General features: G+C 43.4%; 1 protein-coding gene across 2 annotated transcripts in view; it reads left to right on the top strand.

Annotated features, from left to right (window-relative positions):
• The first annotated feature begins 765 nt into the window (after positions 1-765).
• The window catches only part of Camsap2 (calmodulin regulated spectrin associated protein family member 2), an 82,678-nt gene continuing 65,412 nt past the window's right edge, over positions 766-18,031 (top strand). The window contains exons 1-2 of one of the 2 annotated variants that reach the window (XM_090341447.1): positions 766-1,440; positions 16,571-16,830. In XM_090341447.1, the coding sequence (XP_090197573.1) occupies positions 1,302-1,440; positions 16,571-16,830 (399 nt within the window). In that variant the 5' untranslated portion in view covers positions 766-1,301. The remainder of the gene's footprint in view (positions 1,441-16,570; positions 16,831-18,031) is intronic. The other variant, XM_090341448.1, reaches the window with a different exon arrangement.

The following is an 18,031-nucleotide window of genomic DNA, read 5'->3' as shown; positions in this document are numbered from 1 at the left end:
TGCCTTCACTCCCTGAACCCCCCTTCACTTCCACGGCCAGCCGGCGGTAACCCGTATGAAATGGGATTCTGGGCTCAAGTTCGCAAAAAAAAAAAGAAAGAAAAAGAAAACAAGAAGTGTGGTCCAAAGCAGCATGAAGAAGGAAAAGCGATTTTGGGGGACTGAGCCTCCGGGTGGGGATATAAAGGTGACGGCTGGCCTTTGCCTCCTCCCTCCTTCCCCTTTCCTCCCTCGCAAGCGGGAGCAGCCCAGAGCCCAGGACCCCGACCTGTCCAGCAGCCTCTTCCAAGCCATGATTGAGAAGGCAGCCGCGGCGAGCCCGGGCCGGGCGGGAGAGGCCGCGCATGCTCAGTGCGCGGGGCGGCGGGGGCGGAGGCCCGGACGCTGCACGGCGCATGCTCAGTCTCCGCTTCTGCTCTCCATCCAGCACCGCAGCCGGAAAACCGCAGCGGCGGCGGCGGCGGCGGCGGCGGCGGCGGCGACGGCCGAGTGAGGCGACGGTGCCGGGCAGCCCGAGGGCGAAGAACAAAAAATACGAGGACAGAACCGATCAGGCGGGGCCAAGAGCTTGCGCTGTGCGGCCTGCGGCAGGCCACGGCCTTCGCCGTCCCAGCGCGGAGGGGCGCGGAGGGCGCGGCGGCGGGGCCGGGGCCGCCGGGGCCTGCAGTGATTTTTGACGTTTTCCTCAGCCTGCGCCGCCGCCGCCGTCCCGGGCCGGGCCGCGCCGTCCGGGCCGCCCCCACCGCCGCCCTCCTCCCCGCCGCGCCCCGCCCCGCGCGCCCCCCTGCGGCCGGAGCGGCACCGGGCTCCCGGGGACGGGAAGGAAGGGGAGGAAGGGAAGCCGGGCGCGCGGGCAGCGCCATGGCGGGGGCCTCCTCCACGACGTGACCGCCGCGGACCGCCCGCTCCCGCTCCCCGTCAGCATTCCGGGCCTGCGCCTGCCCTCCGGGCCCGGCTGACCACCCCGAGACAAAGGGGAGGAGGCCTCGCTCACCCGCGCGCTCGCGGCCCGGGCGGCGGGGACGGACCGACCGACCGACCGACCGACCGACCGACGCGGGGCGGACGCGCGGACACGGCGCCGCCGCTGCATTCCTATGCCCGGGGGCCGCGGCTCCCGCGGGTAGACGACCGGCTGCTCCCGGCGCCCACAGCTGAGCTGCGCCGCCCGGGTCGGCCGCCGGGCGGGCCTGGCCCCGACCCGGGCCCCGAGGGCGCGAGATCGCCGGTCCTTCGCCGCGATCCCCGGCCGCACCATGTGAAGGGGAGCGGCCGCCCCTCCCGAGGAGCCGCCGGGGAAGATGGGGGATGCCGCGGACCCCAGGGAGATGCGGAAGACCTTCATTGTTCCAGCCATCAAGCCCTTCGACCACTACGATTTCTCCAGGGCCAAGATCGCCTGCAATCTGGCCTGGCTGGTGGCCAAAGCCTTTGGGACAGGTAGGTGGAGTCCTCGCCCCGGCCGGGCGCGGTGCTGCCCGCTCCCCGGCGCCGGCTCCCCGTGCGGCCCGGCCCGTGGCGGGAGGTCCCCGGATTTCTTTTTCTGGGCTCTCGGAAGCGCCTTTTCTCGTCTTTCTTTTTTTCTTCTCGGTGAGCAGTTCTGTCGTGTGTTTACCGAGTGGTCCGCATTCACATTGGCCGCCTCCATTTCTCCCTCCGTCATAACTACGATTCCACCCCCGAGAAACCCGAGCTGGCTTCTTTCTGTGTACTGGAACAAGGTGGATGGCCTATATTCGATCTGGGACTGTGTTGGTTTTTGACAGTTGTAATGGTGGCTGCTCCAAGGTGGCTTGCGTTAATATTGCAGCATTAATCTTGTTATTTTTTTTTTCAGTCCCGTATCAGCTGTCTTATGGTCATGGGAACATCTCAGGTTTTTTATTAAACCATTTATTAAACCCACTTTAGGTTGCGACTAGGGTGGTATGTTCGTTTCTTATTATTAGTGAGGCGTACTCTTTAAAAAGGCTTTACATTAAATCCTAACTTTTTTTTTTTAGTGGAATTTTTTTTTTGAGGGCTTATACTGTTGACAGAAATCCCATAGGAGTGTGGCAATTAAAATATACTCCTTCATATTCCCATGTGCAGAATAACAGGAAGGGGCCTCCTGTTGTAATTCCTTAGCTGTTGCTTTAGGAGCCCACGTTGTGGAATGCTTAAGAAAAATTGAGCTGTCTTTTCTGAGACGATGCTCCCCTGATTTAATCTGCTCATTTGTAAGAGTCGTTTTGCCAGCTTTTCTGTTTGGTAATTCATTACGTTTGGATATACGATTTATTGAGAAGTTCTTTAATATTTACCGTTTTCAGATGTTTAATATGGATTGTGTTGTTTTGAGAGTGGCTGATTTCCAATTTTAGAATGGTGAAAATATGTGGGACAAATGTCTAGTTCAATTTTACTGTTTGCACTTAATATTTTTCTCTGTGTTTTCAGGACTTGTGTATCCTAATGTGTGAATTTCACTAGGATAGTATTCAAGTGATTTAGTTTTGGGGGAAACTTAATGTGGATGTAATTTTCATTCTCACAATGTGGTATTGAACTGGCATGATGAATAAGCATGTCTTGAAAGAATTAAAATTTTAAAGTTTTTTTTTCAGAGCTGAGTATCTAGAGTAATAGGAGGGAACAGTATGAATATTTTTGTTTTTAATTTTCTAATGTAAGCAAGGAAATAATACATGTATTTTGGTTTTAATTTAAGCAGCATGCCAAGTCTGATATGCATTTGGAGGGTAAGTGAAAGCTAGTTAAGTATTTAGGAAAGATGAAAATTTATTCAGCAATCTATGTGGAAAATAATGTGGAAAAAATAGAAGGCAGAGAACCAGAGAAATATTTTCTTTCCATCTCAAATGGAGAGGTATTTGCAGTACAGAAGGCAGAATTTTGCTGTGCATGCACAAAGGAATCTAAGCAGAAAATGGCCTACTTTCTGAATATGTGTCAGACCAGTTACTAGATCCTGGACCACTTGAAGAGGATCATTGAATGTACTTGAGAAGAAAGGAGGTGAAAGGAATACACTGTCGATGGAACCTGACCTCTGCCAGGCACTCTGCTAGATACTTTGCCTTAAATTTTGCATTTGGGGAGCACAACTCCATGATATCAGTAGTGTGCTATTCATTTAAACCAAATGAGTAAACCAGAGTACGGAGAAGCTGGACAGCTCTCTTACACTGAAGTGGTGAAGATAAGTTTACAATTGAAGGATAAGCTATGAGTAGAGGTGCAGCAGACCTGTTGTATGTCCACTGCTCTAAATATATTACTTCATCTCTTCCTACAGCCTCCCTTTGAACACTCTACTCATTTTTGCAGGTGAAAGAACGAGCTTAGAGACATTAATTTGCATGACTTTAAACATCTGGCAAGTAGCCTATTCTGTGTGTCAGCTTAGGTCTTCCTGATTCTGAAGTCTTGGCGTTTTATAATATACAGTATTCCACAGAGCAATCCTTTTATCTGCAAGTGTGAAAAATGTGCACATAGCACAGGTTAAAGTCTAGTTAACTTTCCTTAACAATTGGGTACATCTTAATCTACTTTGAGATGGTTTAGATGAATATTTTTGGTTACATTTGCCTTGGCAACAATTAGAATGGATAAAAAGGTTATAGTCAAGACCTTAAGAGTGTCACTAACAAGAAATTAGAACAGTATTAAGTTTATATTTTTACATGGTGTTTATGCTATATCAACACAACATGAATGTGTCTTTTGTATCTTACAAGAAAGTAAGATTTAATTTTTTTTTTTTTTTTTGGTCATGGGGCTTGAACTCTGTGCCAGTATCCTCAGATCTCAGCCTCCTGAGTGGCTAAGATTACAGGAGTGAGCCATTGGCACCTGGCTAGATTTAGTTTAGGTTTTTTTTTTTTTTTTTGCAGTCCTGGGCTCAGGACTCTACCACTGTGGCTCTACCACTTGAGCCACAGCACCACTTCTGGCTTTTTTCTATGTATGTGGTACCAAGGAATCGAATCCAGATCTTTGTGCATGCTAGGCAAGCACTCTACCACTAGGCCAAATTCCCAGCCTAGATTTTACATTTTTGATGTATTCATTTGCTGTAGATATTTACAGAACAGAAAAGGTTAATCAATTGGTATTATTAGCTAGTTGTACTAAAAAAAATAGCTTAATTTTCAAGGATCACTTATTAAAATCTCTTATTTAACAATATCACATAGTGCTTTTCTGTCAGAAAGCCTAACTTTTGACATGTAAAAGTTGGTCAGTTTTAGAACCATATGCTGAAAGTTATTTTAAATGCTAGCTAGATAAGTTGTGGGACAATAACCTAAAGTGCTTAGCATTGTGACACCTAAAAAGTAGATATGGAGTATTTGTTGACTTTGAAATCTTATGTCCGGAACTTTGAATACTTTTCTTCTTTTACCCTAAAAATATACTACATAGCTCAGGTCTTGATTGTTTTTTTTGTGAAAAAATGCAGCTACAGTTTGGATCAAATGAAGAATAAGTTTGTGTAGATGAATTTGTAACAATTTGATACTCAAGTTATTTTAAGTAAATTGCAAAAGCGGAGGAAGTTAAACTATGTGGCCTCTATTATTGTATTTGAAGAACATGACACATTTAAACAATGGTAAGCCTGAGTTTGTGTTTAAGTGTTCTCCCTTAAATCTTTTGGGGAAACAGGGCTGAACTCTTGTGACAATTTTCCTTATTCTTGAATTCAGAGTTCTCAGTGCAGTAGTCACTTTCCAGCCACAAAATCTTTCCGGTATCAGTTGATCATTTCAACCTTACTCACTTACCATTTACCTTTTTATATTCCATTTTGTTTAGTAACACAAAATAAGTTACCATTATAAATAGACCTTATTACAGTTCTTTATATTGCTTAACAGTTCTTTGAAAAATCCTACAGATTATCTGACTCTTAGTGCATTTATGAGGATTATGGAAACAAGGTAAAGAATGAGTGAATGGGACTAATATTGTTAAGAGTTTGGGTATGAGGTAAAAAAGAAGTAACAGCAAATCTGCTAGTAATTTGTTGAGCAGTTACTGTGTGTCCAACACTTTACACATAGTGTCTTATTTTAATCCTCTTTCCAGCCTTATGAGGTGGAAACTCTTAAATCATTCTGGTTTCACTGATGAGGAAAGTGAGGCTCAGGGGTTTAGGCACTCATCCAGACCCACCCCGCTAATGGAGCTGGGATCAGAACCAGGGAAATCTGATTTCAGTCTATTTTTTTTTTCTTTCTTCCTTCTTTCTTTTCTTTTTTCTTTTTAGTTTCTTTTCCCCTCAGTCTTGGGAGGCTTGAACTCCAGGCTAGGTACTGTCCCTGAGCTGCTTTTTGCTCAAGACTAGCACTGTACCACTTGAACAGTGCTACTTCTGGCTTTTCCTAGTTATGTGGTCCTGAGAAATCGAACCCAGGCATGATGCATGCTAGGCAGGCACTCTACCACTAAGCCCCAGTCCCAACCCCAATCTATTTTTTTTTTTTTTTTTTTTGCCAGTCCTGGGCTTGAGCTCAGGGCTTGAGCACTGTCCTTGGACTTTCTCAAGGCTAGCACTCTACCACTTGAGCCTCAGCACCACTTCTGGCTTTTTGCTATGTATGTGGGGTACCGAGGAATCGAACCCGGGTCTTCGTGCATGCTAGGCAAGCACTCTACCACTAGGCCAAACTCCCGGGCCCCCCAATCTATTTTTTTACAGCTACCATTCTGGTAGAAGTCAAAGGTATGGAAAAGAAGCTTTGCTTCTTTTGTTGCAGAAATTAAATCCTTAGTGTTTTTAAAGGACTAAATTTGGGGTACATGGGGAGTCATTTAAATGAGAATAACCTATATGAGAGGATAAAGTTTTTTTTGTGTTTTTTTTGGTGAGCCATGGGGCTTGAACTGGGCCTGGGCTCTGTCTCCGAACTTTTCAGCTCAAGGCTACTGCTCTACCCTTGAGCCAAGCCCCACTTCCCATTTTCTAGAGGTTAATTGGAGATAAGAGTCTTAGGTCCTTTTGTGCCTGGGGTGGCTTTGAACCTCAGATCTCAGCTTCCTGTGTAGTTAGGATAACCCGAGGTTTTAGGAAGGTCAGATTATTTGAGAGGTAGAGACTTAGTGACTAGATGAGTTGCGGTGCCACTTGACAAAGGTAGAGAAACTTGGAATGGCAAGGCAGCTTTGCTTTGATAACCTTGAACTTTAAATGTTGGCCACAGTACCTTGTCTGAGAAATCCTATGAAATAGTTATAAATGCAGGTCTGCAGATGAAAGGAATAATTTGGTAGTCTGTTTATAGCAGTGTGGTTGAAATTGGAAGTAGATGTGACTGTAAAAGGGAGATACGAAATTCCAGACAGAATTTACAATAGTGACTAGTAAGGATAGAGGGAAGAGACCAAGGAAAAAGAGGAAGAATTAGAGCAGTTAGAATTCAGACAAGAATTAAGAAGAGAATTTCAGGGGGTTGGTCTAGCTGTGGGATGCCATAGTTACGTTTAAGCAATGTCCATCTGTTTGTGAAGAGTTTGTGTTTTAGTGGGATGAGAAGGATAAATGTTCAGGGTAAGATCTCCTCACCTCAGTGGTCTTTGGAAGGGAGACTTGTGTGGTGGAACCAGTGTCTAACTAGACCCCAGTGAGTGAGTGGAAAGAACACACTGCAGGTAGGGAGATGGTGGTTGCAGAGTGAGACACCAGGTGGAACCAGTGAAGCCAGCCAGACCTGATAGCCCAGAGGAAGCTGTGGAGTCGGAGTCAAGTAGTGAGATCCAGGCTTGAAAGGTAAATTACCACATAATAACGTGGAAGGCCTCATTAAGGAATTTTGGTATTTATTTAGTAGATAAGCAAGTTAGCCTGCATACATTAGACCAAAAATAAAAATGATTTCTAATTTATTATCATAACATGTACTTTGTGCTAATTACTATCCTGAATATTCTACATGCTTTTTTTTTTTTTCTTTGCCAGGCCTGGGACTTCAATTCAGCTCGGTACTGTCTCTGAGCTTCTTTTGCTCAAGGCTAGTGCTCTACCACTTGAGCCACAGCACCACTTCTGGCTTTTTTTGTTTATGTAGTACTGAGGAATCAAACTTAGGTCCTGATACATGCTAGGCAAGCACTCTACCACTAAGCCACACTCCCAGAACCTTACATGCATTTTTATTTTAGTTCTGAGAGCAGCCCTATTAAATAGGTATTCTTTTGTTTATTCATCTAAGCCTGTAAAGAAGGGTTTATTAACTACAGAACTATTGCAGATAATTCTGGGTTACCGGGCTGTTCTGTGCACTGGGATTTTAGAAGCATAGTTGGCTTACACTTATATTCCAGGCATCTTCCTACCCGTCATTCCTGTCATGACTAGGGAAGACATTGCTGGATGTGTCTGAGGCACAAGTACTCTAGAGTAAGAATCATTGCTATAAACTTGAAACAAATGTTGTGAGTTCAGAATGCTATTTTGTTAAGCATGCCATTGTATAAAGTGCAAATTACTTATAAGACATCCTGCTGGGAGTGTGGCCTAGTGGTGGAGTGCTTGCCTAGCAAGCATGAAGACCTGGGTTCCATTCCCTAGTAGTATCACATACACAGAAAAGGCTGGAAGTGGTGCTATGGCTGAAGTGGTAGAGCACTAGCCTTGTAAAGCTAGGACAGGAGTTCAAGCCCCAGGACTGGCAAAATAAATAAAGAAAGAAAGGAATGAAAGAATGACATTCTGACTTCAAAAGTATTCAGATTGAAAATAATAATTTAGGAAATATGAGAATTTTCCAGTTTTTAAAATGAAGAAACAGGCTTTATGGGTTAATAACTAAAATGACTTTTGATCAGTTTAACTATGGAACCAAAATTGGAGTCCAAGTCCATGACAGTAATGCTTGTATTTTGACCTCTGTATTATATTCCTTTTTGTAATACAGCTCTGTAAGTTAAGTATACAGGTTTTTGCTGGTTGGTTGGTTGGTTGGTTAGTTTTAGATCTAGAAGTGATGACGTGTAAAAATCATGAAAACTGAGCATTTATTTATTTTTATTTTGGGGCTTGAACTATAGGCCTGGGAGCTGTTCATGAGCTTTCCAGCTCAAGGCTAGTGCTCTACCACTTGAGCCACAGTGCCACTTGCTTTTCTTTTTAAACATTGATCCTATCAATATATTGTTTTGATTTAAAGGCCTGTACATAGGATCCCTTCAGTTTTCCTTCCGCCACTTACTCCTCTTCTGAGGTTATCCTGAAATGTTGCTTGACTCATGATAGTAAACACATGTACACCACTTCTCAGTTATTTAGAGGAAACCTAATCACCAAAGGGGTTGAATTTGCCATAATTAGGGAGTTAATGGATGTTCTGTTTCCCATTGTGCCATGGCATTTATTTCTTTTTCTTTTTTTGCCAGTCCTGGGGCTTGAACTCAGGGCCTGGGCACTGTTCTTGAGTCTCTTTTGTTCAAGACTAGTACACTACCACTTGAGCCAAAGTGCCACTTCTGGCTTTTTCTGTGTATGTGGTATGGAGAAATCAAACCCAGGGCTTGATGCATGCTAGACAGGCACTCTGCTACTAAATCACATTTCCAGCCCTTTAAGAATTCTTTTATAAAAGTATATTTGGGGCCAGGAGTTTGGCCTAGTGGTAGAGTGCGTGCCCAGCATGCACAAACACCCGGGTTCAATTCCTCAGTACCACACACATAGAAAAAGCTGGAAGTGGTACTGTGGCTCAAGTGGTAGAGCTCTGGCCTTGAGAAAGTCCAAGGACAGTGCTCAGGCCCTGAGTTCAAGGCAGGACTGGCAAAAAAATTACATATTTTTTTTTTCCCTACAGGCTAGTCAGGCTAAAACAGAGACTAAAGAGACGCCTGAGCCCCCTCTGTTGTCCTCACACTGGTACTCCTTACTGTGGTGCGCAACAGTGTTCTTGAGGTACCTGTGTGAATGTGTGAGCTCGTGTGCATACTGGTCCTGGGACTTGAATTCAGGACCTGAGTGCTATTCCTGAGCTTTTTTACTCAAGGCTAGTTCTGTATCACTTGAGCCACAGCTCTACTTCTGGCTTTCTTTTTTTTTTGGTAGTTTATGGAGATGGAAGTCTCAGAGACTTTCCTACTTGGTCTGGCTGCAAACTGCTATCCTCAGCCTCTTAAGGAGCTAGGATTACAGGCATGAGCCACTGGTTTCTGGTTTGTGTCTGTTTTTTTGAGATGAAGAAATGGAAATATTGGGGCCAGGGAAGTGGCCTAGTGGTAGAGTGCTTGCCTAGCACACGTGGGGCTCTGGGTTCCTGAGTACCACATAAACAAATGTTAATGTTTAACATCTCCATTTGTTTTTTGACAGATTTTTTAAAAACATTTTAAATTAAATTTTTGTTTATGTGGTACTGAGGAATCAAACCCTCCTTCCTCCTTGCCTGCTTTCCTTTTCCTGTCTCGTCTTGGTACCTCTCTGGTTGACCCAGTGCTGTGCCTCTCAGATCTCCTGCCCTTTACTACCACCCTACTGCCACATGTCTGTTCACTGGAGATGTGCTGTGGGCCCCCTGAACAGCACCATCTTTGCAAATCTGTTTCTACCAGATGGCCTCAAGGAAGGACATGGAGCTGGATGAAAGTCTTCCTACCCATCCTTACAAGGTCGCAACAGCTTAGCATTCTCTTTCATACACAGGAGTGCTAGGAAGGTGGGCGGGGAGGAGAAATGGGAGCTTCTTCCCAGTATCTCCCAAGGGTCTGAGCTTTTAATATTCATTGTGTGCGTGTATGTGTGTGTGTGCGCATCACATGTGCACATACACATTGGTTCCAGGGCTTGAATTTGGAGCCTGGGCACTGTCCTTGAGCTTTTTTTCCTCAAGGATGACACTCTACCACTTGAGCCACAGGTCCACTTCCTGCTTTTTGGTGGTTAGAGATAAAAGTCTCAATATTCTTTCCTGTCTGGGATGGCTTTGAATCACAGTCCTTAGAACTCAGCCTCCTGAATAGCTAGGGTTACTATTGTGAACCACTAGTACTGGGCTGCCACTATTGATTTGATTCTTTTTTTTTGCCAGTCCTGGGTTTGAGCTCAGGGCTTGAGCACTGTCCTTGGGCTTTCTTAAGGCTAGAGCTCTACCACTTGAGCCACAGCACCACTTCTGGCTTTTTCTATGTATGTGGGGTGCTGAGGAATTGAACCCGGGTCTTCGTGCATGCTAGGCAAGCACTCCCAGCCCTTCTTTAAAAAATTTTTTAAATGTACTTTTTATTTTATTTTAAATTGGAAATTATTTTGCCGAATCTCTCTTAACCTGGATTTGTTTGAATGTTTCATAATAGTTAGATAGTAACTTCTCAAGTCTGGTAAGACTGCCACTGAAGAAATGTTATATTTTCTAAATCATTTCAAGAGCCACATGTTTTTGTTCAAGTGTCTATAATAACTTTGATCACCCGGTTAAAATGTTATCTGTTAGTTTTTTTCTAATACAAAGTGACTGTTTTTCTATTTTATTTATTGTATTTTATTGTTGGGGTAATGTATAGAGAGAGGGGTTACAGTTACATTCATCAGGTAGTGGGTACATTACTTCTTGAACATTGATACCCCTGCTCATGTTTTTCTCCCACTTTGCCTCCCCTCACACTTTCTCTTTTTCTATTTTTAACTTGTAATTTATGGAGACATAGCTTATCAAACATTTACTATAATGATGATGTTGCATGAACTAGTTGTTACTATTGATTATTGCTATTGTTTTCTCTCATTTATTGTTATTCTAATATAAGGGAGGACTCCCCCCCTTTCCTTTTTTTTTTGCTCATGGGGCTTGAACTCTGGTCCTGGGATGCTGTCCCTGAACTCTTCAGCTCAAGGCTACTGCCCTACTCCTTGAGCCACAGAGCCGATTCCTGTTTTCTGGTGGTTAATTGGAGATAATAGTCTCATGTTCTTTAGTGCCCAGGCTGGTTTGAACTGTGATCCTCAGATCTTAGCCTCCTCAGAAGCTAGGATTACAGGTGTGAGCCACCGGGCCCGACTCCCCTCACTCCCTTATCCCCCCCCCTTTTTTTAAACTAACTTGCCTATATTAGGATGGATTCATGGACTCTTATTTTATTCATTGGATTATAATTCTTCATTGTCAGTATATATTTTGATGGTCAAATTATCTTAGATTTGGTAAATGGGATCTGGTATCTTACTACATGGACTCATCCTTTGTTACAGTATTCACTTTCTGGCCCACAGATGTTCATTTTTTTTTTGTGGGTCATGGGGCCCACTGTCCCTGTGCTCTTCTGCTTAAGGCAGAAGCCAAGCCCCACTTCCCATTCTCTAGAGGTTAATTGGAGATAAGAGTCTCAGGTCCTTTTGTGCCTGGCTGGCTTTGAACCTTCATCCTCAGATCTCAGTCTCCTGAGTAGCTAGGATTACAGAGGTGAGCTACTGTGTCCAGCTTGGCCCACAGATGTTCTAAGCTGTCTTTTCTCTGCCTTAGCCTTGGAAAGGAATATTTCTTCCAGGAGTTCTCCTTCCTTTAGTGGAAAGAATATCAGACACCAAGATAATGGGTAGTAGGCCTAGTGCTTTTTGGATTGCCACTTTGTAGGCAGAGCTAGCAGTCATATACATTTGCGTATATAACTTGCTACATCTATTTTTCTCCAGCTATGTGTAGATATATTGTAAACACTGTGTTTTCATATGGACACTTGCAGTTTCCTAGAGCACCAGAATTTCTTTTCTTTGTTTTTTTTTTTTTTTTTTTTTTTTTTTTTTTTTTTTTTTTTTTTTTTTTTTGCCAGTCCTGGGCTTGAGCTCAGGGCTTGAGCACTGTCCTTGGACTTTCTCAAGGCTAGAGCTCTACCACTTGAGCCTCAGCACCACTTCCGGCTTTTTTCTATGTATGTGGTACCAAGGAATCGAACCCGGGTCTTCATGCATGCTAGGCAAGCACTTTAACCACTAGGCCAAACTCCCGGCCTCTTTGTTTTTCTTTTTGGTCAGTGGTAGGGCTTGAAGAGAGCCTGGGCCCTGTCCTGAGCTCTCTAGCTCAAGGCTAGTGCTATAAGGAAGATAATGTTCCCATGATTTAATGCAGTGATGATTGTACAATACATTTCCCTCTTACCACCTGTCCCTTCAGTTGTGGAAGAAATTGATAGCACCTCTAGGAATGCAAGGCGATTGCTGGCTGACCCAGCTTTATACATTGCCCAAACAGCAGTATTATCTTATCCTTCTACCTGTACCTCAAGCATTTCAGGTGTGTGTTAATTTCAAAACTTGAGACTCATCAGAATTTGTAATAACATACTTAAGAGAGATTCTGCCTAAGTCCTGATGTACAAGTAAAACTTGTCTCATCCTTTGCAATTGTAGTAATGGTGTATCCATCAACCATACTATAATCATTAATTTTTTACCTTTTTACTTTGGAAAAGAGTGAAATTTCTTATCTTCATTTTTGCTTGCTTATTTTCTACTATGCTGTTTCAGTTCATTTTTTAAAAATGTGATAGAATTCCAAATTGTTTTTTTTTAAATAATATCTTGTAGTATTGGTAAAATGATAAGATGTTTTGAAGCTTCTCCTAATTGTGTCAGTTCTTGAGGACTTACTTTTTTTTTTTTTTTTTTTTTTTTGCCAGTAATGCATGGGCTTGAGCTCAGGGCCTGAGCACTGTCCTTGGACTTTCTCAAGGTTAGAGCTCTACCACGTGAGTCTCAGCACCATTTCTGGCTTTTTTCTATGTATGTGGTACCGAGGAATTGAACCCGGGTATTCGTGCATGCTAGGCAAGCACTCTACCACTCCCGGTGCCTTGAGGACTTACTTTTAAAGCAACCTGTTTTTCAGTGTTCATTATGGAGTTTGTGTTGTATGTATGTGTTTTTATTTAAATTATATTTGTGAAGGGTTTTTAAGGACTCATATTTTGCAATTTGGGGTTATGGCTACACTTAGTAAAGTGAAGGCAGCCCAGGGCACTTGTGTCTTCCACCTGGGCATACCATTGCCATTTTTATGTGGCCTTGGGCAGGATAACCTTTCTAGAGTTATCTGTCAAGTGAGGATTAAAATGAATGTTAGGATTAAATAACAGAATTCGTATTTTAGGACAAAACCTGGCATATATTGAAGATCCTTAGAAAGTATAAATGTATATTCTTATTCTGACCGCTTTTTACCAATACTGAGACTTCAAGTCCTTACTCATGCTTGCTAGATAAGTTATCTACCTTCCTCCCTCTCCCCCCTCCCTCTCCTCTCTCCCTCTCCCTCTCCTCCTTCCCCTCTCCTTCTCCCTCTTCTCCCTCTTTTCCCTCTCCCTCTTCTCCCTCTCCCTCTTCTCTTTCTCCCTCTCCCTCCTCTCCCTCTCCCTCTTCTCCCTCTCCCTCTTCTCCCTCTCCCTCTTCTCCCTCTTTTCCCTCTCCCTCTTCTCTCTCTCCCTCTTCTCTTTCTCCCTCTCCCTCTTCTCTTTCTCCCTCTCCCTCTTCACTTTCTCCCTCTCCCTCTTCTCCCTCTCCCTCTTCTCCCTCTTTTCCCTCTCCCTCTTCTCTCTCTCCCTCTTCTCTTTCTCCCTCTCCCTCTTCTCTTTCTCCCTCTCCCTCTTCTCCCTCTCCCTCTTCTCCCTCTCCCTCTTCTCCCTCTTCTCCCTCTTTTCCCTCTTTTCCCTCTCCCTCTTCTCTTTCTCCCTCTCCCTCTTCTCCCTCTCCCTCTTCTCCCTCTCCCTCTCCCTCCTCTCCCTCTCCCTCTTCTCTCTCTCCCTCCTCTCCCTCTCCCTCTTCTCCCTCTCCCTCTTCTCCCTCTCCCTCTTCTCCCTCTCCCTCTTTTCCCTCTCTCTCTTTTCCCTCTCTCTCTCCCTTTTCTCCTTCTCCCTCTTCTCCCCCTTTTCCCTCTCCCTCTTCTCCCTCTCCCTCTTCTCCCTCTTCTCCCTCTCCCTCTCCTTTTCTCTGTCTCTCCCTCCTCCCCCCCCCCCCACCTCATTCTGGGACTTTAACTTAGGGCTTTGAGCTCTTCCTTAACTTTTTCCAGTCAAGGTTAGGATTCTGCCACTCAAGCCACACATTCACTTCTGGCTTTTTGCTGGTTAATTGGAGGTGAGAGTCTCTCAAAAGGCCAGGCACCAGTAGACTGGCTCACTTCTGTAATCTTAGCTGCTTGGAGACAGAGACAGAGATCTGAGGATCACCATTCTAAGCCCACCAGAGTATGAAAGTCTGTGAGACTCATTTATGTCCAATTAAGCGCACACATATTCATATTCTCTCTCCCCCCTCCCTCTCTCCCTCTCCCCCTCTCCCTTTCCCCCTCCTCCCTCCCCTTCCCCTCTCTCCAGAATAGAGTTGTGGCCCAAGTGGTAGACTGCTAGCCTTGAGGGAAAAAAAGAAAAAGCTAAGGGACAATGCCCAGACTTTGAATTTAATCCCCAGTATTGGTTCTCCAAAAAGAAGAGAAGAAAGACCTCTTGGATTTGTCTGCTCAGTCTGGCTTTGAACTATGATCCTCAATCTGTGCCTCCTGAGTAGCTAGGATAATAGACATGAGCCACCAGGGCCAGGCTCTAGGCAGCTCTCTTACTTGAGCCACAGTCTTGTCTCTTTTTGCTTTCCTTTGCTTTTCAGATCAGGTCTACTTTTGGCTCAGGTAGGCCTCAGACGAGCTTCCACCTCCCAAGTACCTGGTATTAAAGACAAATACCACCATGCCTGGCTTGTTTTTTGAGATAAGGTCTCCCTAAGTTTTTGCCTGGCTGGCCTCAAAGCACAGTTCTCCAATCTTCTCTCTGTCTCTTGAGTACCCAGGATTTAGGCATAAGCCACCATACCCAGACTTATATTCTCATTATTTGTTTTTATATTATCTGCATACTTCAGTAAGATAGTATCAAGGTCATGTGTAAAAATGAATGCAAACATAGTAAGTACATGTTATGTATGTGCATTAGTACTGTGTGGATAAAATTGTGATCTGGAAAATGAGCACTTTCTATTTGTACAGCTAGTGTTTAAATACCAGATCATTTTTCTTTCTTTCTTTCTTTTTTTTATTTTTTGCCAGTCTTGGGCTTGGGCTCAGAGCCTGAGCACTGTCCCTGGATTTTCTCAAGGCTAGGGCTTTTTTGCTACGTATGTGGTACCGAGGAATCGAACCCGGGTCTTCGTGCGTGCTAGGCAAGCACTCTACCACTAGGCCAACTTCCCAGCCCATACCAGATCATTTTTAAATTGATATAGAAAGTGGAGAACCTATTGGTACATCATAGTGTTACCTTAAGACAGTTTCTCTTTTATGATACTTTTGCTAGATAGCGACTACTTAGTTCCTATGATACTGAATTAGAGGTATGTGCCAGCATTACTTTCCATAGTTTACACTAGTGAGGCTGTTCTATTAAGTTTAAAGTCAGCTCATTACTAGGTAATGCCGTGTGATGGAAGGGAAGTGTTTTCAATTATTAAAGAAGGGTATTTTTAGCTGTCTCTAAAATCCCAAATTGATACCTCCACTCTGGCCTCTTTAACTGAGTCCTATATTTCCTGCTCCTTATTGGAGATTTTCTCTTGGATATTTTCGCTGTCATTTCCAATTCAGCATGACCAAAACTAAGGTCAGGGTCTTGTTTGTACATTGGCAGTACCTTTCATTTTCCTCTTTCTCTTAATGCTGACATGGTTTCCCTTTGACCCAGGCTTCATCACCTCTGCTTTCCACCTTTACCTCCCTGATGTATTCCCAGGCACTTCTCCTTTGTCTTTAGCAGTCTGTGTCCTTCACTTCCTATTTTACTACTGCCATGAAACTTCAGTTCCTATAAAATCATCTTTTTTCACCTCTAACTTTTATAGTCATCAGCAATGAATATGAGACTTAAAAAGATTTTTTTTTTTTTTACAATCTTCCTATGTAGCCTAGCTGGCTTTAAACCTATGATCCCTCTTTCTTTTCCTCCCAAATGCTGGTGTTACAGGGGTATTCTACCATACCAGCTAAATACAGATTTTAAAAGCAGATCTCTATTAGCTCTAAGAACCCCTCATAACTTTACTTGGGTAAGCTTTGTCAGGAGGGGAGAGAGACTAAGGGGCCTTGAGACAGAGGGAGAGATAGTCTAGATCATCAGTTATTCAACTTGTTAACAAAACTTTGGGCAAGGGGCTGATCTTCTCAGGTGGCACTGCTGCCCACTCATCTCCTGAAAAAGCTGTTGTGTTGATTTTCTGTTGTCTGCCTGCCTGTGCAGTTATTCACTGAAATTAGTTTTAAGGAATCTTACAGTATATTCTGTATGTTTGACCACTCTGTAGAGCCACTAGGCTCAGAAAAATTGGCTTCATGTTTACTTTGCAGTCAGTCCCCTTTTGGAATACACTCTAAATGGTATCTTCTGTACAGGGAATCATGTCTGTCTTTCATTGTAGATTACATGCCAAGGTCCAAAACATTTTTCAAAAGTCAATGGGATATTGTTTTTAGAAGGAACCTTTAGTTCTATGATATGAATAATAACTTGAATATGTTTCTTTTATAAAAAATCTTGTAATAGATTTTTTTTCCCTCCTTAATCTTTATAGAAAATGTGCCAGAGGAACTTCGAGAACCATTTTACACAGATCAGTATGACCAGGAACACATCAAACCACCCGTTGTTAATTTGCTTCTGTCGGCTGAACTGTACTGTCGTGCCGGGAGTCTCATTCTCAAGAGCGATGCAGCAAAACCACTTTTGGGCCATGATGCTGTAATCCAGGCTTTAGCACAGAAAGGTCTTTATGTCACCGACCAGGAAAAATTGGTAACTGAACGAGATCTCCACAAGAAACCCATACAGATGGTGAGTCTTTCTATATCCAAGGTTATTTTAAATTTAAAATGCATACTGTTGACTATGAATATAAGAAAATGTTTTTGAAATTTGGTTATTTTCTCTGTCTACTATTTAGTAACCATTTCTTGTAAATCTTGTTTCTCTGTAAAGAAAGATTTTAATTTTTTTTTTTTTTTTGGCTCAGGTTGTGGGACTTGAACTCTGGGCCTGGGTGCCGCCCCTGAGCTCTTCAGCTCAAAGCCACTGCCCTACCCTTTGAGCCACAGCGCCACTTCCAGTTTTTTGGTGGTTAATTAGAAATAAGAGTATCATGGACTTTTTAGTGCCTAGGCTGGATTTGAACTGTGATCCTCAGATCTCAGTCCCCTGAGTAGCTAGGATTATAGGTATGAACCACCATGCCCAACAAGGAAGATTTTAATTATAGCAGACTATTTTGGAATATTTGGAGTTTAATGAGTTTTGTGATTTTCACTTATTTTGATTTTCTTTTTCTATTTTTTTTCCTTCCTTTTTCATGGTGGGGCAGGCGGTGGGGGTGGGGGAGGAGGCTAGTCAGGTTTAGGTCTTGAATTTGGTGCCTCTCATCTGTGGTTCTCTCATCTTTCATGCTCACAGCTAGCCCTCTACCACTTGAGTCAGTCTATGAAATTTGGTGGAGGTTTTTCCTCAACTAGCCTCGAATTGGGATCCTCCAGATTCCTGCTCCCTGAGTAGCTAGGATTGTAGGCATGAGTCATTAAGTGTCCACCCAGCTGTTTAGACATAATTTTTATTTAATTAAAAATTCTCTTTGATCTTAGGGAGTAGCTAGCAGAGATGAAAAAGGCATTCTTCACTTTATTAGGCAAGATTAGTGTGTTTTATGTGTTGGAATAAACTCTTAGTAAAATCTCCACATGTCAGATATTTTAGTTTATTCAACCGTTACTCATTCTTTGTTTGTGCTTGTATTGAGGCTTGACTTCAAGGCCTCTTATTCTCACTGAACTTTGTTCAGTCAAGGTTGTTACATTACAACTTGATTGATTGATTGATTGTTGATCATGTAGCTTGAACTTGGCCTGGGTACCATCTAAGCTTTTTCACTCTACTCTCACACTCTGCATTTTGAGCCATAACACCATATCTGGTGGTTTTTCTGATGGTTAATTGGAGATAAAAGTCTCACAGACTTTCTTTCTTGCCCAGCTGGCTTTGAGCAGCA

Source organism: Megascapheus bottae, chromosome 10, assembly GCF_031878675.1.
Source record: "Megascapheus bottae isolate mThoBot1 chromosome 10, mThoBot2.hap1, whole genome shotgun sequence".
NCBI lineage: Eukaryota > Metazoa > Chordata > Mammalia > Rodentia > Geomyidae > Megascapheus > Megascapheus bottae.
This window is presented reverse-complemented; position numbering and strand designations above follow the sequence as displayed.